This window comes from Cynocephalus volans, chromosome 7 (genome assembly GCF_027409185.1).
Source record: "Cynocephalus volans isolate mCynVol1 chromosome 7, mCynVol1.pri, whole genome shotgun sequence".
Lineage (NCBI taxonomy): Eukaryota > Metazoa > Chordata > Mammalia > Dermoptera > Cynocephalidae > Cynocephalus > Cynocephalus volans.
The window spans coordinates 97,577,276-97,604,729 of record NC_084466.1 but is presented as its reverse complement, the minus strand read 5'-3'; the positions used below and the strand labels follow the sequence as shown (position 1 = coordinate 97,604,729).

The window sequence follows — 27,454 nt, the reverse complement described above, 5'->3', positions numbered from 1 at the left end:
GGGAGGGGGCAGGAGGACCAGCTGACAGGTCACTCCAGCCACCTCTCCTCCTGGCTCCCCATTGCTTTCTTTGGCTTTCCCTCGGAACCCTTCTCCTGACCTCTCTCCATGGCCCTCACCCTACCTGCAGCAGCTGCCCCCATCCTTGCCCAGCCAAGGGGCTGGGGTTGGTACTGCTTGGCCTGGGACTTGGCAGAAAAATCCCCAATACCCTACTCTGTCAAGGGAGGCCCATTCTAATAGGAATCAGAGCCCTATAAATAATTTACCTGGTGGCAGGTGAGCCAGAAAATTGCTTGGCTCGTAGCTGAGACTAGGAAGCTCAAGGGATGCTATCAGATCCCCTTCAGCCAAGACTAGGGGCAGGTGGGAGAAGTCCCAGGTCACAGCAAGGATTCCAGGGCTCGCCTCATCTGTTCCTCTGCCTCCGGATGGGACAGCACCTAAACCCTCTCCTCCTGAGGGACCTGGCTCCCCTCTGCCCTCGAAAGCCCAGACCCTTCCCAAGGCTCCCAAAGTTGGTGGAGTTGGTGGAATTAATGCCAAGATGGCCTGTAACATCTGAGTTCCCCTGGTAGGCCCTGCCCTCACCCACCTTGGCCAGGTGCGTCCCACAGCGCCCCTTGTGGCTTCACAGGTAAACATCACTCTCCTGGACATCAACGACAACCACCCCACCTGGAAGGATGCTCCCTACTACATCAACCTGGTGGAGATGACGCCTCCAGACTCTGACGTGACCACGGTAGGTGGTGGGGGACAGCAGACCTGCCAGGCTGTCCCTCCCAGGAGTATGCTGCACCCACCATGATCCCTACGGGCCTGCCAGCATGGGGCTGATGGACTTTGTTTCCCTCTGAGCTAGCTCTTACAGCAGAGTTCTAGAAGCTCTCTTGAATAGTGGAAGGTAGTCAGAGGGCGAGGGAAAGCCCTCCCCCAGCCTCCAGTGTCAGCAGGCTCCAGGCTTTGTCAAAGGGAGCTTTGGGTAGCCCAGGGACAGTGGCGGGGCAGCTAGAGTTGGTTCAGCTTTTAGCACACTTGCCACCCCTCAGGAGAGCCCCCACCTGCAAGCTGCACAAGCTTCAGCTCCAACCCCAGCACCTTCCTTCACTGCTTCTGTCACTGCAGCCATCAATCAGCCCAGGAGAGCCCCCACAGGCTGGCCCCCAGGCCCACCCCAGCAGGTGGTTTGAAGTTCACTCCAGGGATTTCCTAGCACAGGACTTGCCAGGTCTGCACAGGCCCCTGTGTGTGCTGTGTGCATGTACATTGAGGTGCTTGTGTGCAGGGATGTGACTCGGGCTGGGGAGGGGTGACATAGCTAAAGCTACAGTGCACCCAAAATGGAGACCAGTATCCTGGGGAAGCTGAGGAAAGCCAGGGTCAAGCACCCTACTTGGTCTGCTCGGCTTCAAGTTCACATACGTAAACCTTCTCCTCCCACCCTTGTACCCTATTTGGCCTCATTTGGGGAGGCTTGTCCCAAATGTCCAGCCCCAATGCCAGCCAGCCCTATAATGGCCATGAACCCTGGTAGCTCATGGTGGCCCCATTTATTGAACACCTGGGACATGCCTGGTGCTTTGCTGAGGGCTTTTCATGAATTCTCTCTCCTCTTCATGATAATCTCACATGGCAGATGGATTCTGCTCCCCTTCTACTGTGGAGAAAACTGACACAGAGTTTAAGGGCTTTGCCCAAGGTTCTAGACTAGTAAGAGGTGGTAACAGGACTCAGACCCAGGTCTGTCTGACTTTCAAACAAGGGATTAGAAGCCATCTGGCCCAGCCCTTATTTCTCTGCTGGCTCAAAGGGCACTCTGGCAGGTGGCACAAGTCCTGAAGAACTGGAGAATTCAGGTGGGATAGGAGAAGGCACTCTACCTTTGCATCTGGCTCTGCAGGAAGGCTGCCCACCCAAGTCCAAGCAACCCGGGGCTGGTGATGACTAGCCTCTCTGCCCCTGCTCCTCACCAACCATGCCCAGTAGGGACAAGGTCCACCTCATTCTAGATGGTAAAGACATTACCTAGAAGGAAGGACAAAGGAAGGAAGGGGTTGACCATCTCACCTGTCCTGTTCTATTCACGCATTCAGATCTAACTAGCTCTCAACTGGTGTGCGGGAGTCTCCTCCTAGAGATTCCAATGGAGTAGGGCAGGGATCTGGAATCCATGATTTTTTAAAGCCCTGGGTGGGGTGGGGGGTACTTCCAACCCAGGGCCAGGTGTGGAAACCACTACCCTGGACTATTTGCAGGGCTCTTTAGGGCTCTCTGGCAGGTACCTTCTCTGCTGCCACCTCGTGGGCACTTGGGCGCTGGTCCAGGACAACCTCCTCTCACTCCAGCCAGGGCCCCCAAAAGCTGGAGATAAATGCCCACCTCTAAACACATGTCAGGTCAACTCCTACCTTTCCCATATGTTTCTGGAAAATTCCTCCCAAAAGGAATTGAGGGGCAGGTGAGGGAGATGGCTCTAAGTGGCTGTGTGGGAGTCCAGCCAGGTGGCCATTATTAAACAGCCCACCTGCCAGGCAAAGAGTAGGTTTGCCAGGTGGGGACTGCACTCGGCCTCAGGCATTTCAAAGCCCTAGACCCCAGCAGCCTTCTCCAGGTCTCCAGCCTTGCTTACTTTCCAGAAAACCTCAACAAGCCTTTAGTGAGCACCTACTGTGTGCCAGGCCCTGTGCTGGGCAGGCTGTCCTTACCAGACCTGCAAAATCCCTGTTGTCCAAAACAGGATGGGACCCGTCATTCCCTCTGAGGAGCCCCCCTCAGTACAGAGCGGGTGTGGCTGTTTCAACTCTGACTTGGAGCAGGCACAAGGTTAGAGCACTGGAGCTTTCCAGTGCCCCATGGTAGTGTTTGAGACCTGGGGAAAAAAAAAAAAACGTAATGACTAAAATATTCAAAAAGAAAAGAGCAAAATCAAAATTAAAATTTGTTATATTAAACATCTACCAAATGAAATATGGCAGCTTTAATAATTATGAAATTTAGTGTTTGTAAAAATTTTGTTACATCCAAGGACAAATTGTAGACTAGACTTTCTAGAATTCTTGAGAGTTTTCCAGAATTTTCTGAAATTCCCAATTATGTATGATGATGGCCAGGAAATCAGAAATTGTGAAGCTCACACATTAATCAAATTTATCATAGCAAAATAATTTCAAAAGGAATAGTCATAAAAATTCTTTCAAATTTTATAGCCATAAAATGTGTGCATGCATATATATGCATATACATATATACGTGGGTCCCTTTTAATACCTTTGGGAGGGCCCCCTGGGACCTTGTAAGGCCTCATAAGGGCTTGGCTCCCAGTGAAGGTCGAGACTGTGGCCTAAGTGTGAGGAGAGGTGTCTGCGGGAGGGAACGGCTGGCCCGAGGGTCAGGGGACATCCGGAGGTGATATTCGGACAGGGGCTGGTCCACCTCCTGACTCATCTCCCACTGCCCTTCCTATGCCCGCCGCGTGTGCGTGGACTCGTACACAGGGCTTTTTGGGTCTCCTGTACCCACTAAACTCTTTCTCACCTCAGAGCCTTTGCACAAGCTCTTCCCTCCGCCAGAATGCTCCCCTTGCTCTACTCCCCCACCCCTGCTCTTTCCATGGCTGGCTCATTCTCCTTGATCTGTCCCCTCTTTTAGAGAGCCCCTCTCTGACTGCGACCTAAAGCAGCTCTGCCCCCTCTCCATACTATTTCTTTCAGAGCTGGTCCCATGATCTGTGCTTAGTTGTTCATTAGGTTGCTGGCTTATTAAAAGGCAGTACAATTTAGTGAGTAAGCAGGTAGCCTCTGGTACCAAAACGCCTCGGTTCTAATTCCAGCGACACCACTTGCCAGCTGTGTGACCTTGGGCAATTTACTTAACCTCTCTATGTTTAGATCTTCTAGAAAATGAACGAGTAAGAATTTCCCCCTGATAGAATTGGGGTTGCTACTTAAAATGAGCCAAAATACAGGACACACTGGCACACGGTGGGTGGTCAATAAATGGTAGCTGTCATCAACATCATCATCATCAGCCTCCCTTGCTGGAATCACACCTGTCTGGTTCACTGTTGAATTCCAGTGCCTAGCACAGTGACAGGCACAGTGTAAGTATTCAAAATCCGAGGGTACTTCAAAAAGTTCGTGGAAAGATTTGTCTTATCTTTCATTCTATTTTTCCACAAACTTTTTGAGGTACCCTCATATTTCAAAATATTTGTTGTTGAAGGACTTGTTTAGCTGGTGAATGACTAACCTCTCCTCCTCTTCCCACCCCCAGCTCCACCAGGCCAGGGTTGGTTTTCCTTGTCGGAGGGAGACTAGGGCATGTGGCCCAGGATTCTTCCAAGGGTCCCTTCTAGAGGGGGCACTGGCCATGGCCCCTGGAGTCTGAGGCACAGGATGATCCCAGTGATTTTTCAGAGCTTGTGTGCAGACAAGAGTGTGCCCATGTGTGCCTTCATTTGGGCGCATTCAGAGTTGGTGGGGTACGTGCATCTGTGTGCGCTGGGTGTGACTGGCACCGAGGATACACACCTGCACAGGCATGTGCCTGCGGAATGGCCATCTCTCTGTCTGCAAGGGAGGTTTTGGCCCAACTCTCCCTCCTGGCTCCTGCAGCCTCCTTCAAGGACCTGGCTGATGGGCATTGATTTAGAGGCTTTCAAAGCCCTCCGGCAAAATAAAGGAGAGGGGAGAGGGAGAGAATTATTCCCCGTCAGGCCAGAAGAAAAATGACTAGCGTGAAATGGGAAATAAATGAGGGAAAGTGGTGAGATTCTACAAAATCTCCTAGCAGAGACCTGCAGGAGGGGTCACAGCCTGCTGCCCCTTCCCATGCCCCCACACCCATGACCAGGGAGTGGGCCAAAAGGCCTGAAATCAGAGCTACCCCCCAACCAGGGGTGCTTGGAAGCTGCTGCCCCAGGCACGCCGTGGCATAAGGGGTGGGGAGGGGAGAGAAGAGAACCCTCCCCAATGTGAAGTTGATCTCAGCCTGTTTGGGAACAGCTGCTCGCCTGGAAGAGGTCAGTTAACTGCTCTGTACCTCAGTCTCCCCATCCAGAAAAATAGGGATAAAAGAAAACCTCTCTGTCTTCTAACCATAAAGAGAAGCATAGTAGAAATGTAAGGGATTCTGGTCTCCTTTGTCCACCAGTGAAACAACTTTCCTGGCTTGAATCATGCCTGGAGTGCCTAAGAGCTCCATCTCCTGTTTGCAAAATGGGGGTGATGGGGTCCTCTCATGGAGACTGGGGAAACTGAGGCAACATGCCCACAGCACCTCGGATCTGGAAGGTGGGGACTTCCCCTCTCTCATCCCATGGTGCCACAAGGCTGGGAATGGAGAGGGGTGAGCTGAGCAGTCCGGGGTGGGAGCAGGGGCTGCCTCCCACCTCTCTGAAGCAGAGGAGGGCCTGGGGTGATGCAGGGCTCAGCCCCTGTATCGGCCTCTCTCTCTGGCTGCCCCAGGGCCCGGGGACAGGAGCAGATGGGATCCCTCAGCCAGGGCAGCCCATCTGTCTGTTCTGGTCTGGTGGCCCCAGAGACACCTCTGGCTGGGGATTAAGCTAGAGGAGGGACAGATTTTGCTGCCAAAGCACAAAAGGCCCCACATCAAGTAAGATGAAGGGGCTGACTAGGCCTGGCTGTCATCGCCGAGTGTCCCAGAGTTAAGAATGACACTGTCCTGATGCAGCCTCAGGGACTGCAGTCACCCTTCCCCTGCACTGATCTTATCCACCTCGGTACTGCAGTGGCCTCTGCAGCACAGGGTGGGGGGCAAACTGATGGGTGGGTGTCATTGTCCTGGGACACTAGGAGGCCTCCACAGTAGGAGCAGGTCTGGCACCATGTGCTCTTGAGTCTGGCCCGTGCCTCTCTGGGCTCTGCCTTCCCCTTACAGAGCAGGAGAGCGGTGGGCACAGTGGACCTCAGAGAGGACAAGGAGCCCTCGGACCCTCAGATGGCCCTGTGCCTCCTGTTTACCATCTGGCTGGGCAGGATCTGGGAACCTAAGCGGGCTGCCGGGTTTGTCATCCCTGAGTTAGGACAGCACTCAGCACTGATCCCTTCCTGGGGTGGGGACTTATAAGCAAGGTACCAGGGGGTGGGCAGGAGACTTGAAAAGTCCAGAATGTCTGGGCCCTGGTCCCAAGATCATTGCCCTTTTCAGGGATGGTGTTCCTCCCTGCACAGAGACTCAGCCCTCTCCCTTCTCTGCCCCTTCCCTCCAGCCCCATGACTGTCCCACCTTCCAAACCAGGCCCTTGGTTGCTTCACCATGCCCTGGTGAAACAATTCTTTCCAAATTGCCTCATAATCAAAAGCTCCAAAAAGAGGAAGAGAAGGTTTGATGATAAAGAATCCAGTTTCCAAAATCCAGGGTTTCGAATCCTTTCAAAGCCTCAGCCAAGGATACAGACTCCCCAGCCCTTCCCAGCCCCCACTCTGGAGAATTCCATGGTCATGGCCTTGCTGGGATCTCCTGCTCTCCCAAAGCCCATGGACACATTACCCTGCATGTCTGGAAAGGAAGGACACAAACAGTGGTGGCAGTATTACCTGCTGGCTACTAGCATGGGCTTGGGAGGGACCAAGGGCTGGGGTAGAATCCCAGCTCAGCCACTTCCTGGATTCAAGACCCTGGGGGCCTCAGTGAGCCCCGTCTGTGAAACAGGCGTAGTGATAGGTATGCTCTTTACAAGGCTGCGGACACACACCCTGGAAAGAGCCTGGCGCTCGTGAGACATGGTGCCAGCTGTGTGCAGGTGTGTGCCAGGTGCTGTCAGATGCACTAGCTCCTGCAGTCCTCCTGGTGAGGAGAGCTAACACCCTCACCTTCACAGAATGGAGGCCCAGGCTGAAACAGAGAAAGGGACTTGACGCAGGTCAAGGCTTCCACTGCTGATTCATTTTCTGAACCTCCTGCCTCCCCATCCCCATCAGATCCCCTATTGGGGGCAGGAGAGAGGCCCGTTGGATGTCCCTCCTCCTGGGCTGTGGGGTGCTCAGATAAGCTGGCAGGCAGGCACAGATACCACCTCCCTGGGCTGGGCTCAGTGAGGGGCTCTGTTCCCTCTGGGCAGGTGGTGGCAGTGGACCCAGACCTGGGGGAGAATGGCACCCTGGTGTACAGCATCCAGCCGCCCAACAAGTTCTACAGCCTCAACAGCACCACGGGCAAGATCCGCACCACCCACGTCATGCTGGACCGTGAGAACCCCGACCCCCATGAGGCGGAGCAGATGCGCAAGATCATCGTCTCCGTCACTGACTGTACGGACCCCTCGTGCCCCTCCCAGCCCCACATGCCTTGGGCTGTGGCCCTCAGGGACCTGGGGACATGCTCAGTGATTGGTCCTCTGGGGGGACTGGAGCCCACCCAGAGGGCTCTGTCTGATCGCTAGAAGTGGAGTAATTCCCACGTCCAGCTGTGACCCCCAAAGCGCCCTGAAGGGTGGAGGGGCTAGAGGGATGGGCACGGATGGAGCAGCGCTGTCTGCTGCCCTCCCCCCACTTGCCTTTCTCCCTGCCCCTTCCCTCCTGCACCTGTCTTTCCTCGGCCTCTTCTCTTCATGTTTCCCCCAGGCGGCAGACCCCCTCTGAGGGCCACCAGTAGTGCCACAGTGTTTGTGAACCTCTTGGACCTCAATGACAACGACCCCACTTTTCAGAACCTACCTTTCGTGGCTGAGGTACTAGAAGGCACCCCAGCAGGGGTCTCCATCTACCAAGTGAGTCTTTCTCGCCTTGTCCTTTCCAACCATTGAGTGGGCAGTGGGTGCCCATGGGTGCCTAGCCCTGTGCTGAGCAGTCTGTAGGGGTGGGGCAGGGGATGCCAACCAAGACCACAAGACTGTATGCAAGCTGCGCCAGGCTTGCAGAGCCAGTGCTGTGAGAGACTAGCAATGGCTGAGGTGATCTAGGAAGGCTTCCTGGAGGAGGAGGGGCTTGCACTGAGTGTTGAAGGACAGATGAATTTGGAGAGGTGGAGGGAAAGCACCACAGGAAAGGATAAGGAGATAAAGGGAGAAGTGCAGGGATGAGGGAGGGAAAGACAGAACCTGGGAAGCCAAGTCAGAGTTCCTCAGGGCATGATTATGGAGGTCTGGCCCAAGACCCTCGATTCCCCAAGCCTGCAGGGGGTTCCAGAAGACAAAGAAGATCAGACAAGTGCAGCTCAGGAACCCTCCTGTATGGGCACCCCGCTCTACCAGGCCCTCCCATAAGCCCCAGGGCAGCTCCCTGCAGTGGATGGGATTCTTCCCACTTTACAAAAGACTCTAAAGAGACTTGCCCAAGTTCCTGTGGCCAATGCTGAAACTGGCACTCTTGCCTCCTGCTCCATCATCCTGCAGGAAGGCCCTGAGGTGCTAGTTCAGGGGAGATGATGCCCTACCATGGGCCATTTAGAAACACGGGAAGGCCCTCATGGTTAAGAGCATGGACTTTGGAGCCCAACCAATATGGGCGTGGATCCCAACTCTACTCCTCGCATGCTGTGTGACTTGGAGCAAACTACTTATTCTGTCTGAGCCTCAGTTTTCTTTCCTGTGAAATGGAGATGATAATAGTACCTGCCTGGCCATGCAGTAGGGATCCAATCAGACACATGTGTAAAGCAATCTGGTACTTGCACTGAAGGAAATACTAGGTAGCTGGTGTGTTCATTATGTGTCTGTCATGAGGGTTTATAGCCAACAGACAGCGGGATCGGGTTAGCCTGTTCCCATGAGGAAGTCAGGGTTGTCTGTCAGGATGCCAGGGTGGGTAACCTTGGCAATTCCCCACAGGCCCACTGTGCCTCAGTTTCTTCATCCGTAAAAGGAGAGTGTTTTTTGACTGGTCCCTGGGAACATTCAGTCTCTCCAGCAGAACATTCTCCCCAAACCTCCAGCAGGGGGAGCTGAGATCTAGGGAGTGAAAGCCAGTCCCAGAGGAAAAGTCCCCACTAAGAGGGGTTGGGTGAGAAAGCAAATGAACCCCCAAACCCAGTTCTCTGGAGCTCACCGACAGCAGAGGAAAGAGATGCCCACCAGTGCAGCTCCTGAGATCGCAGAGTAAGTGGCTCAGAATCATGAAAGGTGGTTAAAGGAGCTGGGAGTGTTGAACTTGGAAACTGTCTTCAGATATAGGAAGAGGGTTCTGACTTGATCTGTGTGGTTCCCTGGTCCCATATAGGAAGGACCTCAACCAATACAGTTTTCTGCCGGATGTGTAGAAGAACTTTCTCCAGGGATTAGAGCTGTGTGCAGATAAAAGAGAAGTAGTGAGCCCCCCATCCTGGAAAGCATTTGAGCTGAATCTGGACACCCTCTTGTCCAGTTTGTTCGATATAAATGCGACCGGATGACCTTGACATTGTCCCCCAGTCCTGAGAGTCTTGGCTTAATCCTAAACTCTTATTTTAACTATTGTCACACATTTCCCCAAATGTCTTGAATCTGCTCTTATAAAACTTTCAGGGTGTCAGGGTTTTGAGTTGGGCTATCTCTGATCGGGACTGGAGGTGCAATGAGAACAGTGTAGGGATTCAGGAGGGGCCTTGCCTGCACATGGCCTCTGATGGCCTTTTTTATATAATAATGAAATCCTGAAGTGACTTTTAAAAAACTAGACATTATCTTGTTTTTGTTGTTGTTGTCTTACAAATCCAAACAAAAGCAGGGAAGGGGAAATCTGTTAATTGAGTGTTCTATGTAGCTGAGCTCCAGACAATCTCGGGGCTCTTCAAGCTATGGCACCTGCTCCAAGGCAGTGCTGTGAGGACTGGAGGATGAGGCAAGATTGCTGAACCCTGGAGAGTTTGGGGCACCCAGAGCCCGCTGGAGGAAATCTGGGAGGGCTCCCTAGTGGGGAGAGCAGAGTTTAAAAGGGGAAGACTGAGGACCTAGGCTTTTGCTCTCCTTCTGGTGCATCTGGACCAGAGGATGTCTGGACGCCTTTCATTTGACATGCTGCCCCCTTAGAGAGCATCTGGGAAGGTGCATTGGGGACAGTGGCCCAGCCTAAGTCTCAGAGGGGAGCAGGTTTGTGTGGCTGCGGCCAAGTATGGGTCTGCAGGAAGGAGGGGAAGAGGGGGCCCTTATCAATGGAGAAGCATCGGTCCTGGTATCTCCACCCCTCACTCAGCCCCTCCTCTCCCTCAGGTGGTGGCCATAGACCTGGATGAGGGCCTGAATGGTCTGGTGTCCTACCGCATGCAGGTGGGCATGCCCCGCATGGACTTCCTCATCAACAGCAGCAGCGGCGTGGTGGTCACCACAACCGAGCTGGACCGCGAGCGCATTGCCGAGTACCAGCTGCGGGTGGTGGCCAGCGATGCGGGCACGCCCACCAAGAGCTCCACCAGCACACTCACCATTCGTGGTGAGGGCAGGGGGCCTCCGCATGGACAGAGCACGTGTCTCCCAGGGACAGTGCTAGGTGGGATGGGGAGCCCATGCCCACCACTGCTGTCCACTGCCCATGGGGGCACAGGCTCCCTTGCTAAAGGGGTGCCCTCCTCACCTGGAGCCATTTAATACAGCAGAGCCTCCCCTGTCTCTACCAAGTTAAAAATGCCAGCAGAGCCGTCTCCCCATCTGGCCACTGCCTTCAGTGTCCTGAACCCAGGGACAGTGGCCTGGACTTACTGCCAAGGTCCCCCACCCCTTCTAGCCTCTGATCCTAGTATCAGCAGAGAGAGTGTGAACAGGGACTGAGACCCTCAGGGTCATGAGCAGGCAGGGAGTTTGCAGAGCCCCTTATCTTCTTTGGAAGGCCAAAGTTTTGATTTGCAGCTGGAAAGGAGACTCTCCACTCCCATTGGCCTGGGCTAGCAATGGAAGGGCATCGCCTGGGAAGAGGCGGCTGGGATTCCCAGACTCCCTAAGACTCCTCATCCCCTTGGGGCTCTCAGGCTAATTCCCATTGTCTTCACCCTCTCTTGGTTCAGGGTCGGGAGGCGGGGTATTATTTCTCATGCACTCTGGGTGTGTCTTTATTTCTTGGAACAAGATGGGGACATTGACATGAGCTGTTGCCAAAGGGCCAGGAATAAGCCCAGGGAAATAAGTGCAGAGCTTAATGGGCAAGATGAGGCCTATTCTCTAGGCCTGTGCTGGCCCATCCTGGCTCCATGGGATGGTGGGATGGGGGAGTGGTTAGCTCAGCACAACGCAAACATCAACCCTCCTCAGCTGAGCCCTGAGATGGTAAGGATTACAGAAAGCCCGAAGTTCTCTTTCCTGTCAGTCCAAGGCTTGCCTGTGGGTTCCTGGAGCCAGTCTGAGGACCTACTTCTTCACTGACAATTGACAGGAGTATGCCCAGTCTTTTAGAGAAGACCACCGGAGGGCCCTTCTCCAAGGTCCCACAGAAGCCATATCATTAAATGAGCCCATCATTTCTCCTGATGATACCACATAGAGTAGCCAAAGTGAGGTAGGGGTCACTTCATTGTAAAGGTTGCCCCAAGCCCCATCTGCCTGAGGAGTAGGGGCTGGCATGCAGAGCTAAAAAAACAAAACTGGAAGGGAAATCAGGCCTTTGTGGGGGTGGGAGGGAAATTCTGAAAGGTAGCTCCCTTCCCTAGGACCCCATCGCAGACTGGAGGTACACCTCCCCAAGATCACGGCCCCTCCACTCTGCCGCTGTGTGACTTTGGGCAAGTCACTCAACTGCTCTGAGCCTCTGTTTCCTCATCTGCGGTGCGTCTAATAACGCCTGCCTTGTAAGGATGTGCCAGGGGTATATGTGGTGCTATATGGGAAGCACCTTGTTAGCATGGGCTTGGCACATGGAAGAGCTCATAAATAGTCACTGTCATCATCACCATCACAGTCATCATTGTTGTTAGGCACATACTAGAGAGGCGCTCTGGGGTTCTCTCACCTCCTTTTGACAGCATGAGCAACAGCAAACAACCCTGGATCAGGGACAGTGGGAGGATGTGGAGCTCTAGTCAGCACAGTCCTAGCCCCAGCGCACACAGGGAGCCCTGGGCTCATGACCAGGAGGTGTTGACATAAATGCCACTTGGAGCCCCAGATGCCCTTAGGAATTAATTTCCTGTTTGGTCTGGGGCTTGAGCTGCTGTCTTTGGAGCTGGGTTGTCCAAAGCAGGAGGGGGGCCTAGCTCGTGTACCGTTCTGCCCCCAGTGCTGGATGTGAACGACGAGACGCCCACCTTCTTCCCAGCCGTGTACAACGTGTCCGTGTCCGAGGACGTGCCGCGGGAATTCCGGGTGGTCAGGCTGAACTGCACGGACAACGACGTGGGCCTCAACGCTGAGCTCAGCTACTTTATCACAGGTGTGCCCAGTCTCTGCTCACCTTGGCACAGCCCCTGGGGCCCTGCCTGCATCCCTCCCAAATGTGGAACCAGACTGGGTGGGGACAGCTAGGGGCAGGAGCCAGGCTCAAGTCTCTACCATCAGCTTGAGCCCCTGCTAGTGCATCCTGAGGATTTGCTCTTGGCTTTTCCCAAAGCTTTGCAGCAGGATTGCTGTGGTCTGGCTCCCCAGGGACCTCCTGACCCTGTGGGGGTCAGGGGGGTGGGAAGTGGGCAGATTTACCAGGTTCGTTCTGGAAGGAGGTGGAGCCAGTGATTCCTAGGGAACAGCCTTGATCCCCATGCCCCCAAGTCAGGGTGAGGAAGCAGTGACTGGAGGAATGTGGCCTGTCCTTCCCCGGGGACCCCTTACTCATGAGAATTCCCATCTGTTTAGAGGCAGATGGTTTCGATCTCCGTAAATGAACTGGTTTTTGCTTTAAAATGTTGAGTAGCTACCACACAGAGAGCTGTGGTGAAAGATTATGATGCCGTGTCCCAGCTCAACAGGGGAAAGTGAGCCACGATCGATTAGTGCTGTCTGCCATGGGAGCAGAACTGGTAGGTGGTGGCACATACGCCATGTATATGTCATTCCTGGATTAGAACAATTTCTCAGTATTCTTCAGTCCCTGACACACCTGAGGGGTGCAACACACATGGGAGGTGCAGAGAGTTCTTCCACATTCCTCGGCCCTCCCTGGCTGTTTTCCTGTCTGTCTTCTCTCTGTCCATGATCTGCCTGCAGCCACATTACACACATGCTGCATGTGCTTAACGTGCCACTGTACACACATGCAGTGCACACACCAGCCTCTCCGACACTTCTCCCCCTGGAGCAAAGAATGCCGGCTCACAGCCCGTCCACAGCTTGCTGCAGCCACAGTGACTTCCTAGATCCTTTCCTGCCTTACCCTCCCTAAATAGGGACCCAGCACCCCCAGGCCAACTCCTCACAGTCTGGTCCTCGAGTCTGCCCTAGGAAAGGCTCAGTTACCAACACCCCCCCACATGACACCCACCCCATGGTTCAGCCACCAGCACTACTTGTATCTTAGCTCCTCCCTTGCCCCCTGAGGAGCCAGATTGTGTCCCTTGCAGATGGTACTTCAGATGCTGAGGAGCACTGGAGGTTTAGGGTCAGGTGTCTTTCCCCAGGGGCAAACTAGTAAGAACAAGGGAGTACCTGGCAGCCCCCAGGATGACTTCCTGGCACTTTGAAGTGGTGGGTTCCTGCTGACACATTCTGCAAGGAGCTGAGCTGAGTCCAAGCTTGCCCCAAACCTAGTACAGTGGCGCCCTCTGCCACCCAGAACGCTGCACTACCTGCCAGCTGGGGGGGGGGGGGGGCGTGTCTCCCACACTGTTCTGATAGAGTCCTTTTTTGGCTCCTTTCCACCCTGGAAAGGGGACCCTCGCACTTTCCACCTGTCCTTGAACTCAGGAAGGCTCAGGAATACCTGTCTCCCATCCACCTGCCCCTACTCTTCTCTCTGTGGCACCTCAATTGAGTCCCCACTCAGAGAGCTGTTGTCCCCATCCCATCCCCTCCCCCAGCACCCTAAATAAGTGGCTTGGAGGATGCTCACCGACTCTGAGTCCTCCGCCACATATAAAAGCCCCAACCCGGGTTAACTGCTCAGACACTTCTGCAGGACAGGCAGAGAGCATAGGGGTGAAGGACACAGGCTCGGGAATAAGCACATAGGCCACTGCTACCCAGGGCAGCACACGGAACCCCACTAAAGGATCATTTTTTCCTCTTAGCAAAGTGAATATTGAATGAAAGGGTCCACATGAGTGCCTGGTACACAGTAGGTGCTCAGTAAATGTTAGACACATGATTCCAGGCATTTGGTGCCTCTACCTGAGCCCACACAGCCTTTCAGTCCTGGACCACCCCTGGTGTGTCCCAACTCAGGAGCAGAGTTGGGTGCCACCTCCCTGTCCCTGTCTGGGAGCTCTGTTTCCCACCGTAAAGATTCATTCTCTTTTGACCCCAGGTGGCAATGTGGATGGGAAGTTCAGCGTGGGCTACCGCGATGCCATTGTGAGAACGGTGGTGAACCTGGACCGGGAGACCACAGCTGCATACACGCTCATCTTGGAGGCCATTGGTACGTCCCAGCCCACCCCACATACCACCAACATGGTGATTCTGGGCAGAGTTCACACGGGCTGCTCTTCCAGGAGCCAGGCTGTGGGCTCTGACGCCAGTGGAGAAAAGGCCACCAGACACTCACCAAATATTACCAAGCACTTGCTGGGCATGAGGCTTACTGCTCTGTGCTATATGCAAGACGCTAGGATGGTAAGGGGGGAACTATGTGGGTGACCAACATGTGGACAAATCACTGCCACACCAGGTAAAGCAAAGCAGAAAGGGGGAAGAATGACATAAGAGTATCAAGCACAAAAGGTGGAAACATGGAGGGGGAGAAGTCAAGGAAGGCTTCCTGGAGGAAGTGGCACCCGGGAGTGCCTCTGAATAAGTTAGGACTCTTTTGATTGCAAATTTTAAAATAGAATAAACTGACTTCAGCAACATGGGCTCACAAAAACAGTCCCGTGGGATATTTAGCTTCAGGTATGACAGGATTCAAGGCTCAGGCAATGCTGTCTCGCTTCAATCTCTCAGCGTTGGCAGGCTCTGCCTCCTGTGTGTTGGTTTCCTTCTCTGCCTCACCTGGTGGCAAACTGTTATGGCAGCCCCATCTTTACACCCTCCCAGGTTCAAGTGCAGCAGCAGCGAAGACAACACTTGTCTCTTTCCCAGTCTCCCCAGCAGATGTGCTTGATTAGTTCTGATTTGGTCCATTTTGCCCCAGTGCCCATCCCTGAGCCCCTCATCATGGCCAGGGGAGTATGATATGCAGTTAGTCAGGCCTAAGTCACATGCTCATCCCTAAGTTGTGCGTGGCCACACCTATGTGGAATCCTAGGACTCAGGACTAGGAAAGGAGGGTCCTCAGAGGGACATTCAGGGCATGGTCTTCCCAGGAGAAAGCAGGATCATGCTGATTGGCAGGAACATGGGTGCCCACTGCAGCCTTGAAGGCCGAGTAAGGTTCAGTAACTGGAGAATCAGGCAGGGCATTTCAGGCAGAGAAAACAGCCCATGCAAGGGCCTGGAGGAAGGAATGAGCCGTGTGTGTGGGCATGTGGTGTGTGCGTGTGTGCATGTGGTGTGTGCATGTGGTGTGTGCGTGTGTGATGTGTGCGTACGGTGTGTGTGTGTGTAGCAGCTGGCCACTGGGGAGGGGGAGGCTGTAATCAAATAGGGCTGGGCTTTGGAGGCTGGAAGTTTGATCTTGGTCTCCAGGCAGCAGGGCGTCCTTGAGGAAAAGAAGGGTGTCGAGGAGGCCCGTGTTCCCCCAGGAGGCCCTGGTCCTCCCAGGAGCAACTATCTAGTGTTTGCAGTGAGCTCTGGTTGAGAAGGGACTGAGCTCTCTGTGCCTCACTCTTTCCAATCAGCAGTCCCTCTCCCCGCCCACCCATCCTCACATGCCTCTGCCCTGCTCACCTCCCATCTGGGGAGCCACCCCATCCTCTGGAGACCCGTCATGCCCCCTGAGTCCAGCCTTTGCTGCAGGCATCAGCTGGCAGAAGAGGGCTCCAGCTCAGGCCTTCTAGGGGGCTCTCAGCTCACACTGTCTGCAGCCAGAGTGAGTAAGCAGAACTCTCAGGGTGGTGGGAGGCTGGTCTGGAGAGGAGCTTAGGAGAGTGAGATGACCAGCCCAGGGTAGGTGACAGCACGTCAGCATGTGGTCAGCTGGCCTGGGAAGAAGCATGGAGTCAGCCTTGGTCCCCTGCCAATTCCAGCTGCCTGTGCTCCTCCCTGGGGTGACCGCCCTTGCCTGGACATACAGCACTGGGCACAAGCTCCTTCCTCCAGGGAGGACAACCCAACAGCTGCCCCAGGGGCTGAGCCAAGGCTCCCATCCTCACCACCTCCCAGCCCTGGAAGGGTCCTACAGGAGCAGAGTCCCTGGATATGTCAGGCTTAGAAATCGAGCAGGGGCCCTCAAGCCAAATCCATCATGTAGGTGTGTGTTGGACCCATCCAGTGTTTTATAAGGAATGACAGTTAGACATGAACATTTAAAATCAAGAAATTTTATTTAAAACTTCAGATGCTCAGTGTCTCTTAAGAAATTGGAACATCTGGTGTCCCTGGGCCCACATTCTACCATCACCTGCGGACTGAAGCAAAGGAGAGCTGCCCCTTGAGGTGGGCCCACCCAGGAGTGGGACCCATGTGCCTTACCCACCAGGCCCTGAGCACAGTTGGCTTTTTGGCTTTAGTACTTGTGTCTGTTTCCTAGGTTTGCCATAACAAATGACCACAAACTGGGTGGCTTAAAACAACAGAAATTTATTCTCTCGTGGGGTCTGGAGGCCAGAAGTCCAAAATGGAGGTGTTGGCAGGGCTGCACTCCCTGCAGAGGTCTCTGGGGCAGTATCTTTCTTTAGCTCTTCCAGTTTCTGGAGGCTTCAGGTGTGCCTTGGTTCCTGGCTGCATCTTCACACGGCCTTCCCTGTCTCAGATCTCCCTCTGCCTTTCTCTTACAAGGACACTAGTCATTGGATTAATGGCCCACCCAGATAATCCAAGATGATATCATCTCCAGATCCTTAACTTAAGTACATCTTCAAAGTCTATTTTTCCAAATAAATTAGCATTCATGGGTTCCCCAAGATTTGGCCAGGGTATATCTTTTGGGGAGCTGCCATTCAATCCACTCAAGTGCCTCAGTCACCTTCTCGGTAGAATGGGGACAGTAACGATACTGCCTGGTTGACAAGGTTGTTGTGAGGGCTGCATAAGTTGGAATAATGCTTGGCACCTGGCGTTATCTAAGCAATAGATATTGTTAGTGTTAATCCTAATCTGGAAAGGAAGAGCGTTAACCCTTGCAAAGGCCAGGACGGGTAGAGAAGAACAAAGAACATCTCTGGCTGGTGCCCAGGAGTATGCACGGGCCCAGGAAGTTTGCCCCCCTGGCAGCCGCTAACACCTGTCCTCCTTCAACTCCCACAGACAATGGTCCTGTTGGGAAGCGGCGCACAGGCACAGCCACCGTGTTTGTCACTGTCCTGGATGTGAACGACAACCGGCCGATCTTTCTTCAGAGCAGCTATGAGGCCAATGTCCCCGAGAACATCCCTGAAGGCCACAGCATCGTGCAGGCAGGTGGCACATGGCCCCCTGGGGCAGGTGGTGGGCTGGGAGCCGAAAGGGCCACACTCAGCTCTGAGGGTACATGCTCAGCAGCATCCTGGTGGTGAGGGACAGAAATAGGAGAGGGTCCTGGGTGGACCTGTTGGGGGACCAGGCCCCCTCCTCCCTGCAGGGGAGAGTGGTCCCCCAGGTTGTGATAGCTGAGGACAGAGCTCTGGCTACTCAACCAACAAAAGAAAGGCCTTGTCCCCCTTCCCCTACAGCCCTCTCTGCATCCCACCCCACCCAGAAGGGCCTTTGCAGTAGGGAGGAGAGGAGATGTCACATTTTCCAGGAAAGGAGTTGAGGAGAGCGCCAGAGCCCAGCGAGGTCCAGAACAGAGCCGCTTTCACGGGGCCCTTGAGCAAAGCTCCCTCTCAGGAAGTAAACAGGCATGAGAAGAAAGGGCTCCTTTGCCCAGAGAGCAGGAGGAACAGCTCCAAGGCTCAGAGGGAAAAAGGGGAGGACCCTGCAAAGCTCTGGCGCCCCCCCTCCTCTTGCCCTGGAGGCTTCAGTTGGTGGGTGGGGAGGGAGGCTGGGAATGGTTACTCTCTACTAGCTGCAGGGGTTTCTGACTTGGAGGCTGAGCCAAAGACAGCAAATCCAGGCCTGTCCACTGGGGCAGGCTCCTGGGCTTGTCCCACCTCCCTGCATGGGGACCAGGAGGTGGGCAGGAAAGGGGCTGGAGGGGAGGGAGCTGACCCCCCCAAACTCGCTGAGTCCAAGAAGCCCCCAGGGATCTGCAAGAGTGCGGTGGCTGCTTCCAGAAGGAAGGAGAAGAGTTCTGTCCCTCTGGGCCTCAGCTCCTGGGGACTTGGACACCCCCCACACACACAAGCCTGTGGGGCCCCATCCCTGGCCTAATACCTGCCACCCCCAGTTGACTGATGGGTGTCTCAGGGCCAGCAGTCTGCACAGACCTTTGAGAGCCCCTCCCCACCCCAGGCTGTTCTTTCTCCATCAGGCCTTAATCCCCACCCCCAACCTCCAGGAAGAGAGCGCCTAGTGCCAAGCAGGGCCTGCTGAATTCAGACTGAATTCAGTCTGGAGTGACTCAGGGAGGCCAGTGGAGTGGGGGGTGGGGGGGAGTGAACCAGGAAGAGGTTATGAAGCAGGAAAGGAGGGTGGGAGGAACAAACCCTTGGAGGAGGCCTGCCCCACTTTCTAAACCCCAAACAATTAGTTCCTGTTTACACAGTAGTACTCCTGAAATCCTAGAGTCCGAGAGTAGTATAGGACAGCCCTGATGGTCCCCATTTCTCAGGGAGAAATTCTTGAAGAAGTCTCAGGGTGACTTCCCCAATGCCCTGTAAGTAAGTTTCTTGCAAGGCTGGACTCATCTTTGAAGTCAGAATGACCTGGAAAGAAGGTGCAGTGAGCCTCTGCAGCAGGGCTGCGGTGGAGAGAAATCTTTCTGGGGGCGTCCAAGAGAAACAGCTCTGTGCTGTGCATACTCCCAGCAGGACTTCTGTTTTGGGGGACGGGGTCACACCCAGACTGGGCCACCCTTCACTCAGTACACGGGCCTCATGCTTCTGTGCCAGGAGCTGGTGAGTCAAAGTGAGGGTCAGACAAGTTCTGGCTCACTGCAAGCCCCCAGGCTTGTGGGAAGGAGGAGACGTGGACCAGAATGACCCATGCTGTTAAGAGGAGAATGTGCCTTGTCTTGCCCCAGAGAGAGGGAAGACAGTGGGGTGGGGTCCAGGCAGGTGGTTCATCTGGAGGGCAGCGAGGGCTTCACAGGTGGGTACAATGTGAAACGTAAGGCATAGTCAGGGGAGACAGGTAGTTCAGTTTGCTGGGAGTTTTGGGCCATGATTAGGCTAGAAAGATAAACTGGAACTAGCTCCCAGTGGGCACTGCACACCGGCTAAGGAATGTTGACTACATCCAGTTGGCATTAGGGAGAAAGTGAAGGTTCCAGAGCTGGAAAGTGGCAAAACCAGAGCTCACTCCTTGAGGAGATTTGGCCAGCTGCATTAGGGGGTCACAGCAGGGTGGGCTGGGGTGGGGTGGGGCAGCCCCAGGGTGGGGCCCTGGCCAGCTGATACTCTCGGACAGGAGCTAGGCAGTTCAGGCCCCCCTCTGCCCACTCTCCATATTTGGGACCTAACAAAAGTGTTTGGCCCCAGCATTGGGAGGAGAGGTTGAGGGTCTGGGATTCTGAGAAGCTCATCCTGGGCTGGGATTGCTTTGACAGGTAGCCAGTCAAGAAAGCAATTGCCAAAAACACAGCTAGCATACCTAGTGTGGTCCAGGCCTTGGTGCCCCCTGAGGGGAGGCCGCCTCCTCCCCTGGCTGAGGCATGGAGCCACTGTGATGTGTCCTCGTCAGAGCCCAGGGGACATCACCTCTCCAGCTGCTAGCAGTGCCAGCAATAGTCCTCCTGCCTCTGAAAGGAGCCTCTGAACCCACCAGCCCCTTCCTGGTCAATCCCGACATGGGTGTACTGAAAGGGAGCCGCCAAGATGGCTGCCAAAGTCGTGGTTCAGTGGAGTGTTGACAGCCCTCTACCTGCCCCACCTCCCAACTGACTCCTGGGGAGCCCCAGGTTGTACTCCCTGGAGCCTCAGTCCAAGGGCCGAGATGGCTGCAATGTTCATCTCTTGATCCAAGGGTCTTTGAGCAAGCAGCAGCTAGCGGGTCTGCAGAGAGGAAGGTACTCTTCCAGGGACCATCTCTGGAAAAGGACACAGGCCTGGGCACAGAGGGAACTGCTGGTGGTGAGTGTGTGACCCAGGTAGCTGTTCTGCAGCCTGCAGTGCCGGGCTCCGTCTGAGGCAGGAGGATCTGCAGGTGGACCTGGGCGGGGAGACGTGTGTATAGACACCCTGTCACATCTTGGTAGATCCTATGCAGTCACAGTCGCCACAGTTGTCATCATGGCCTGGCAGGGGCTGTTGAGGAACAGCAGGCCGGCCCCGGCGGAAGCTGTGCAGGGAGCGGCGCAGCGAGCCCAGGCGCTTCCAGAGCCGGAGCTGGGGCTCGCTGGGGCTCCCAGGGTGGTGGGGCATGCACTCGTGGGCCCTGTGGCGGCTCGGGTCCAGTGCAGCGGGCTTGCAGAGCGTCAGGAACAGCAGACAGGTGGCCAGCAGGAGGAAGACACAGGCCAGGGCAATGAGCACAGGGAGGGGGTCGGCTGCCTCCACAGGGGTCCCAGGAGTGACTGGAGCTGTGAGGAAGGCAAGGGGGCTGGTGGCCGGGGCACTACGGAGTCTGGGGCCCGCTGTACTCATGGCTCCTGCAACAAAAGAGACAGCTCAGGGGAGGGAGGGGAGCTCAGTGATGGGGGCTGGGACTAGGTAGCATCATGGCCATGTTCCAGGTTAGGGCGGTGAGGCCCAGAGAGGTGAGAGGTGACAGTCTAAGGGAACACACACAGCTGAGAAGTGATGGAACTGGGCCTGAACTCAGCTCCTCTTTCTGCCACACCTGCTGCCCATCTGTAGAGGACACAAGAGGGTAATGCCTTCCAGCATTTCAGAATCAGCTCTCATGAACCACTATAGAGTCTCAGGCCTGACAACATGGGATCTAGGACCAGCCCATCAATAACTTGCTCTGTGACCAACAGTGTGTCATAGATAAGATGCTGCAACTGGCAGGAGCCCTAGCAATGATCTAATGCCGAGGCTGCAAACTGGGGTCTGGGGGTGTGTTTTATCTGGTCCTCACAGTGGTTTTATAAATTAAATTGTGAATTTTTTTTTTTTTAAAGAAGAAATTTCACATAAATATTCGAGTTCCCAGCTTCTCTTGACATTTCTGAATTTCACAGTGGCAACACTGGGCATGTGTTTCCCACCAAGTACCAGTGGCTGGGTTTGAGCAGCAGCTGCCCCCTGGAGAGAGGGCACTGGCCCCAAGTCATTGCACTTTTTCACAGGCCCATCACATACCTTAATTCACCTGCCTGGCCCCGTGGGCATTCCTGTTGCTGCTTCTGATGCAGTCCAACCTGCTCCCATGACAGGTAGAGGCCAAAGAGGGGAAGGCCGAACCTAAGGCCACAGTGTGAGTCAGTTGCCAAGCAAAGGCCAGAGCCAGGTTTCCTGATCCTGGCCCAGGGCCTGTCCACCCCACTGGCCCCCAACTCTCTCTGGGCTCTGTGAGCTGCTACAGGAACAGGTGAGAAATAAGCCCACGAGGAGTTACAAGGTGGGGCTGGAAACCTCCCCAGAGACATCATTCACTTGACAGGGCATTTCCGTCATTTCTTAAGATCATCGCGTTAGAGGGAACCCAGCAGATGGTCTTTGTAGATGGGAAATCAGGCTGAGCTTTCAGTTGAATGTGTCTGGGCTTGCACATACAAATACTCATGGAGCCTGGCTGGCAGATAATGCATGACCGAAGAGGACAGGTGGGCAGGGCTACCTGGAGAGCGCTGGCTGGACCATCTCACGGAAGTGGAGGGGCCTCCGGCCAGGCTGATGTGCCAGTGCTGGAACACAGGCCCAGTGTGCTCAGCAATTCTCAGTTCCCAAGAGAAGCCAGAGATCTGGATTTTTTTTTAGGCAAACATTCCTGACACTTAAATGTTGGCGACTAACTCAAATTTGTTTAAGGCAAGAAAGAAAAGAGAGAGAAACACTGCAAAGGCCAAATAAACTTGATTCCCCAAAAATTTGAGATGAATTTTCAAATATTTGAAACCCTACCCAGGCCATCCAAAACACATAAGCAAGCTCCATCCAGCTTGTGGGCCAGCATTTGTGATCTTCGAATTCTACTAACACAGGACGGGAAATCCAAAACAGGGCCTCATGAAAAATAATCCTTTCTCTTAGACCTTGGAGTCTTTCATGAGGCTGGGAGTAGCAGATTTTCTTCCTTCCCAGGTTGCGGCCTGGTCTCCCTCACAGCAGGTTTCTAGCACCAAAGCTTGGCAGGAGGAAAGGCCTCCAGTCATGCCAAGGCCCTGCATAGGCTGTAGCGAATCCCCATCAGCGGGTAGTGGGGAGCGGCGCGTGACCACCCAGTCCCCCACACCCCCTGGAGCCCCCATCCCCACCCCAGGCACTCACCAGCAACCACAGGACCTAACTCCTGGCTCCCTGTGCCCAGCGACTGAGAGCATCCAGAGCACCCCACCCCACCTCCCACCTTCCCTGCCACCACGCCTCCCAGATCCCAGCTGGAAAATTTGATACCCGTCTGGCTGCCCAGGGCCTCCGCCTTTCAGACGTCAGGCGCAGAGAGCGCTCTGCCGGGCAGCTGGGCATGGGTTGGCCCTTCTCTGAGTCTGAGCAGGAGGGATAGGGAGTGTTCACTGGCATCTCCCACGGGGAGGAAACCAGCTGTCCCTCTAACCTACCCCAGGCCATGCTCGGCTGGGAGCAAGAAAAGGGCAGTCTGAAATGGGAAAAGATCTGATGTTATCTCAGGGCCTTCAAATACATCTGGAGACCCTGTCAGACTAGCAAAGAGGATCCAGGCTTCAGACCTTGGGATCTGCTTTAATAAAGAGGTAGCAGAGTATAGTTAGCATCTGAGTAGTTCCTCTGGCAGCAAGAGATTCCGAAGTGCTTGAAAACAACACAACACCCTCCCGGGAGCACAGCACGAGGCAAGTCCAGCCACCAGATTCCCTTGACACCTCTGCTGACAAGGCTGCAAGGGCTGGCTGGTTCTGGGGAAAGGCCGCCTCCACCAGGCCAGGCTAGGAATCATCTGAGGGCAGCTGAAGCCTCTCCCTTTCTGCTGGAGCTCAGGGTACACCGGCCGGCCCTGCTCTGGATGTACCTCTGCAAGTTCAGTCTAGAACCTTCTTTCTTCCCATAGAGTTCCACAGAACAGGGCCTGCTGAGAGCAGACTGCTGTGTGGCCTCAGGCTAGCCACTGCCCTTACTGGGCCTTGTTTCTACTCTTTGCAGAACCAGAGGGATTGCCAGGTCTGAGCACACCCTTACATCCTCCCCAGAGTACCCCAGCAAGGCTCTCACCCCCATGTCCCTCACCGAGCCTTCTCCTGCAGACCCCAAACACTGACCTCAGAGCCAGCCCTCAGCAGTCCAAACTCAGCGGAGAGGTCTTCTCAGCTGTCCCAGGGAGGCGCAGTGACCCCAACCCTGCCCTGGGCTCTCCGTACCCTCACCTCAGTCAGCTGAGCCGGCAGAGCAGGCCTGCTCCCTCACCGTCAGCTGGACCTGGCTTTGTCTGGAGGAGTTCTGGCCCTGCTGTGGGGGAGGGGACAGCCAAGAAGGTCGGGATGGCAACTGGGCTGGGGAGAGGGAGAAGAGAGCCATCCAGAGGAGTTGGGACGCTCCAGCCTGTCTCCTTGGAGCCCTCTCAGGGGCAGGAGGCCCTAGGGGGTGGTGGGGACAGCGTTTTACCACCTCTTGAGGCCCCCCCGTGGCTCTCACCTTCCCCTGTTGGAAGTTTGAATGGTATGGTCGGCAGCAGCCAGCGGGTGGCTATTCAGTGCCTGCCAGCCTCCAGGTTACCAGGGAGAGGGGCGACAAGCCACATGGCCATGGGAGGGGGACAGGCAGAGTGATGGGCCCCGCATCCCCAGGCCCCTCCTGCTGCGTCCTGCAGCCTGTCCTTCCAGGTTGCTCCCTCCGCTTCTCAGAAAAGCGCCTTCCCTTTGAAGGTTTCTGGCTGCAGAAAGGAGGAGGAGGGGCATTTTCAAAGGTCAAGGTGATCACAGGACTGAGGGACAGCCAAGGCTGTACTTCTTGTAGTTTGGGTGGGCCATCGGAGACCCTCTGGCAGCAGGTCTCTCCAAACCACACCACACACTCCCCTCCCCCAGCCTCCTTTCTTCCCGGAAGCCAGAGCTTGCCTGGCAACCAGCTGACTGCTCAGGAGCCTAAGGCTTGAGCAGCTTGCCCATTGGGGCCCTCCAGGGTCCCAGAAATACAACACAGCTCATGGAGTCGTGGCTCTGCCCAAGACCTCAGCCTGGGACTCACCCCATTTTTGGAGCCACAATTTTTGGTTTTTTGTTCTTCTCTCCTGTCCTGAGCCCTTGACCACAAAAAAAGGCACTGTCTGCCAACCCCAGAATGATGGGCAGCCTTCCCATAGACTGTCAGAGCTGGAGAGACAGGGGTCATCCAATCCAGCCCCCTTCTCTCTTAGATGATGAAACTGAGTCCAGAAAGGTGTAGACCCCAGCGCAGGGCCCCCCAGAGAGTTAGTCAGTGGCAGGCAGAGGACTTGGCACCTTCCCCTGAGTGGAGTGGATGGGCACGGGCTGCAGGGCATCTGGTGCCATGTATGGGCAGCGTTGGCCTAAAGGAGTTCCCACACCCAGAGCCCCCGTTGGGATCCTGCACCTTACATCATGGCCTTCGCTGCCCTCATTTTCCTGAACCCCCTCTTCCCGAACCGCCTGGACACTTCATCAGTCGCCCCCGTTCTCCTGAGATGGCAGGAGGCAGAAGTTCCAGGTGGTGCAGGCTGCTGGGGGAGGGAGGTATCAAGGAAATGTCACATGGCTAGACACTCAGGGTGTCCTCTGGACAGCTTGGCCTTCTCCCGTCTCCTGGTCCCTGTCGTATCTGGGCTGTTGAAGCACCCCTCCACATCCCTCCACCTCCCTGCTCTTAAGACTTCTCGGGGAAGGAGGAGAGAGAAAACTCCACAGCAAGAGGCAAGCCAGCCATCCCCAGCTGGTATAAATCAAGAGGGCCTGCCTGAAGAAGGTGACATACACATGTCAACCTTCACCACCTATCCCTGCCCCAGGCACCAGACAGCATGCTTTGTGGGATTACCTCTAATCTTCCCATCAACCCTGCAAGGTTGGTTATCATTGTGCTCAGTCTACGGATGAGGAAACTGAGGTTCAGACTTACTCATGGTCACATAGCCAGTAAGTGGCAGACACACTTCGGTGTGCCTGACCCAGAGCCCTTGTTTCTTTTACTCCAACGTACTTCCCCTCCTCCCCACCATTAATATGCTTTTCAAAATCCTTAGCCACATTTGCCTCAGTCCCTGGATATCCTTTGAATCTGACCAGGCCAGTGTGCTGCCAGGTTCATCGTTCTCATACCAGCTTCCATCCTGTCATTTCTGGGCTCCACCTTCTGCTGAGGCTCCTGCTGCCCTGATGCTATTTATTGAGACCCTTGTTGCCCTCCTCCAACCAGCTCCCCCTGCTGTGTCCCAGCATGAACCCTTCACTCCAGACACACTGGGGTCCCAGGCCCTTGCTCAGCCCTGTATTTGCCCACATTGTTTCCCAGCCCGAATATTCTTCCCAACCCTCTCTGCTAAGCCAGGTCCTCCTCATCCTACCAAACCCAGCTCTTTCCTCTGGAAGCCTCTGGCCAATCCCACCCTCTATGGCCTCTGCTTTCTTGACCTTTGTAAGCAGAAACCCGTTCCCCTCTTCTCTGGAAGTTTGTCCAATGAGCAAAGATAGGAAAGCCTGTAGTAGGGCTTCAGGTGGTGTATTAGTCTGTCGCTGTTACTTATAACAAAATACCTAGAACTGGGTACTTTGTAAGAAAATGAAACTTATTGCTTACAGTTTTGGAGGCTGGGAAGTCCAAAGTCCAGGGAACATATCTGGCAAAGGCCTTATTGGTGGTGACAGTGACATAGGTGTCTCACATGGCAGAAATGGTGGAGCAGAGAGAGACAGACTCTCACAGAATTCCTTTTAAATTCAATGAGAATTCAATGAGAACCACGCCCATGACCACCATTATTAATCCATTCATTAGGGCATGGTCCTCACAATCTAGTCACCTCTTCCAGGCCCCACCTTTCAATTTCTCACACTCAACAGTTACAGTGGGGATTAAGCTTCAGTGAGTTTGGGGGGCCATGCAGTCCACTACAGGGAGCAAGAAACAAAAATCTGATTTAAATTCCCTTGGGCAAAAGGAGAAGTGTGCTAGAGCGATACTGGCATACCCCACAGAGTCAAAGGAAAAATCAAACAAAAGAGAGATGCAGCTGGGCTTCTGGAATAACTGGGACCACAGTGCACTCTGTGGTGTGTACCTTTCCTCCATGCTTGCTGGATGTCAGCTTGATAACTCTCACTAGAGATCTTCTACTAAGGATTCACATACTCATTCAACAAACAGTTGACCCTACTGTGTGCCAGGGTCATTGTTCTGGAAACTAGGGATATAGCAGCACACGAAGCCTCTTTTTTCAGTGGGGATATAGGCAATAAGCAAAGATACAGTGTATCAGAGGGAAATGGGGGGTAGAGAAGGCCAGGGCACTGGAGTGGAGGCTACGATTTCATACATCAGGAAGGGCCTTATAAGATGACATTTGAGCAAAGACCTGAAGAAGGTGGAGTGAGCCTGTAAATATCTGGAGGGAGAGCTTGCCAAGTGAGGAAACAGCAAGGGCAAAAGCCCTGAGGCCAGCATGCACTTTTGGTGGTTAAGAAACATCAAGGAGACCAACGTGGTGAGGGCAGAGGCAGTGAGGAGAGAGTGGTGCAAGATGATCTGGGAGAGGCCAGAGTGTGGGTGGGAGAGAGGGGCACGCTGTTGATAGCCCCACATCCTTCTACTAGAAAGACTGGCTCACTCTCTTGTTGGGCCCAAGGTCAAAAATCCCAGAGAAGGATGTGATTGGCTCAGCTTTGATCAGGCACCTACTTATGGACCAATCACCTCTGGCCATAGTGGTGGGGTTCACTATGAACATGGCAGCTCCAGTGTACACCACAGGGATAAAGTGAGAGGTGGAGGGAAAAGGAGGGACAGATCCAGAAGAAGTGGGAGGGTCTAAGGGCTTCACAAAGCAATTCACCAAAAACGTACAGGACAACATATGGTGGTCCTGTGTGAGTCTTCCCGGCACACAGCCTCAGGCCTCTTTCCCTACCTCCTTGCAGAGGTGTCCTCTACTTGCTTAAGGTGTGCAGTGGGTGGAGTAGGTGTTCAGTTCCTGGCTTGACAAGACTTGCCTTGGGGCTGGCTGCTGTTCTGCCAACAG

General features: G+C 54.6%; 2 protein-coding genes across 4 annotated transcripts in view; one reads left to right on the top strand and one right to left on the bottom strand.

The window, feature by feature from the left end:
• Positions 1-27,454, top strand: part of CDH23 (cadherin related 23) — a 372,185-nt gene that overhangs the window by 257,554 nt on the left and 87,177 nt on the right. For all 3 annotated transcript variants that reach the window (XM_063101657.1, XM_063101655.1, XM_063101656.1), the window contains 7 exons: positions 638-745; positions 7,085-7,274; positions 7,587-7,732; positions 10,148-10,367; positions 12,141-12,293; positions 14,316-14,429; positions 17,354-17,502. In XM_063101657.1, coding sequence (XP_062957727.1) covers positions 638-745; positions 7,085-7,274; positions 7,587-7,732; positions 10,148-10,367; positions 12,141-12,293; positions 14,316-14,429; positions 17,354-17,502 — 1,080 coding nt within the window. The remainder of the gene's footprint in view (positions 1-637; positions 746-7,084; positions 7,275-7,586; positions 7,733-10,147; positions 10,368-12,140; positions 12,294-14,315; positions 14,430-17,353; positions 17,503-27,454) is intronic.
• Positions 20,368-20,769, bottom strand: C7H10orf105 (chromosome 7 C10orf105 homolog). Its single transcript, XM_063101764.1, has one exon. The coding sequence runs from the start codon at positions 20,767-20,769 to the stop codon at positions 20,368-20,370; it is 402 nt and encodes a 133-aa protein (XP_062957834.1).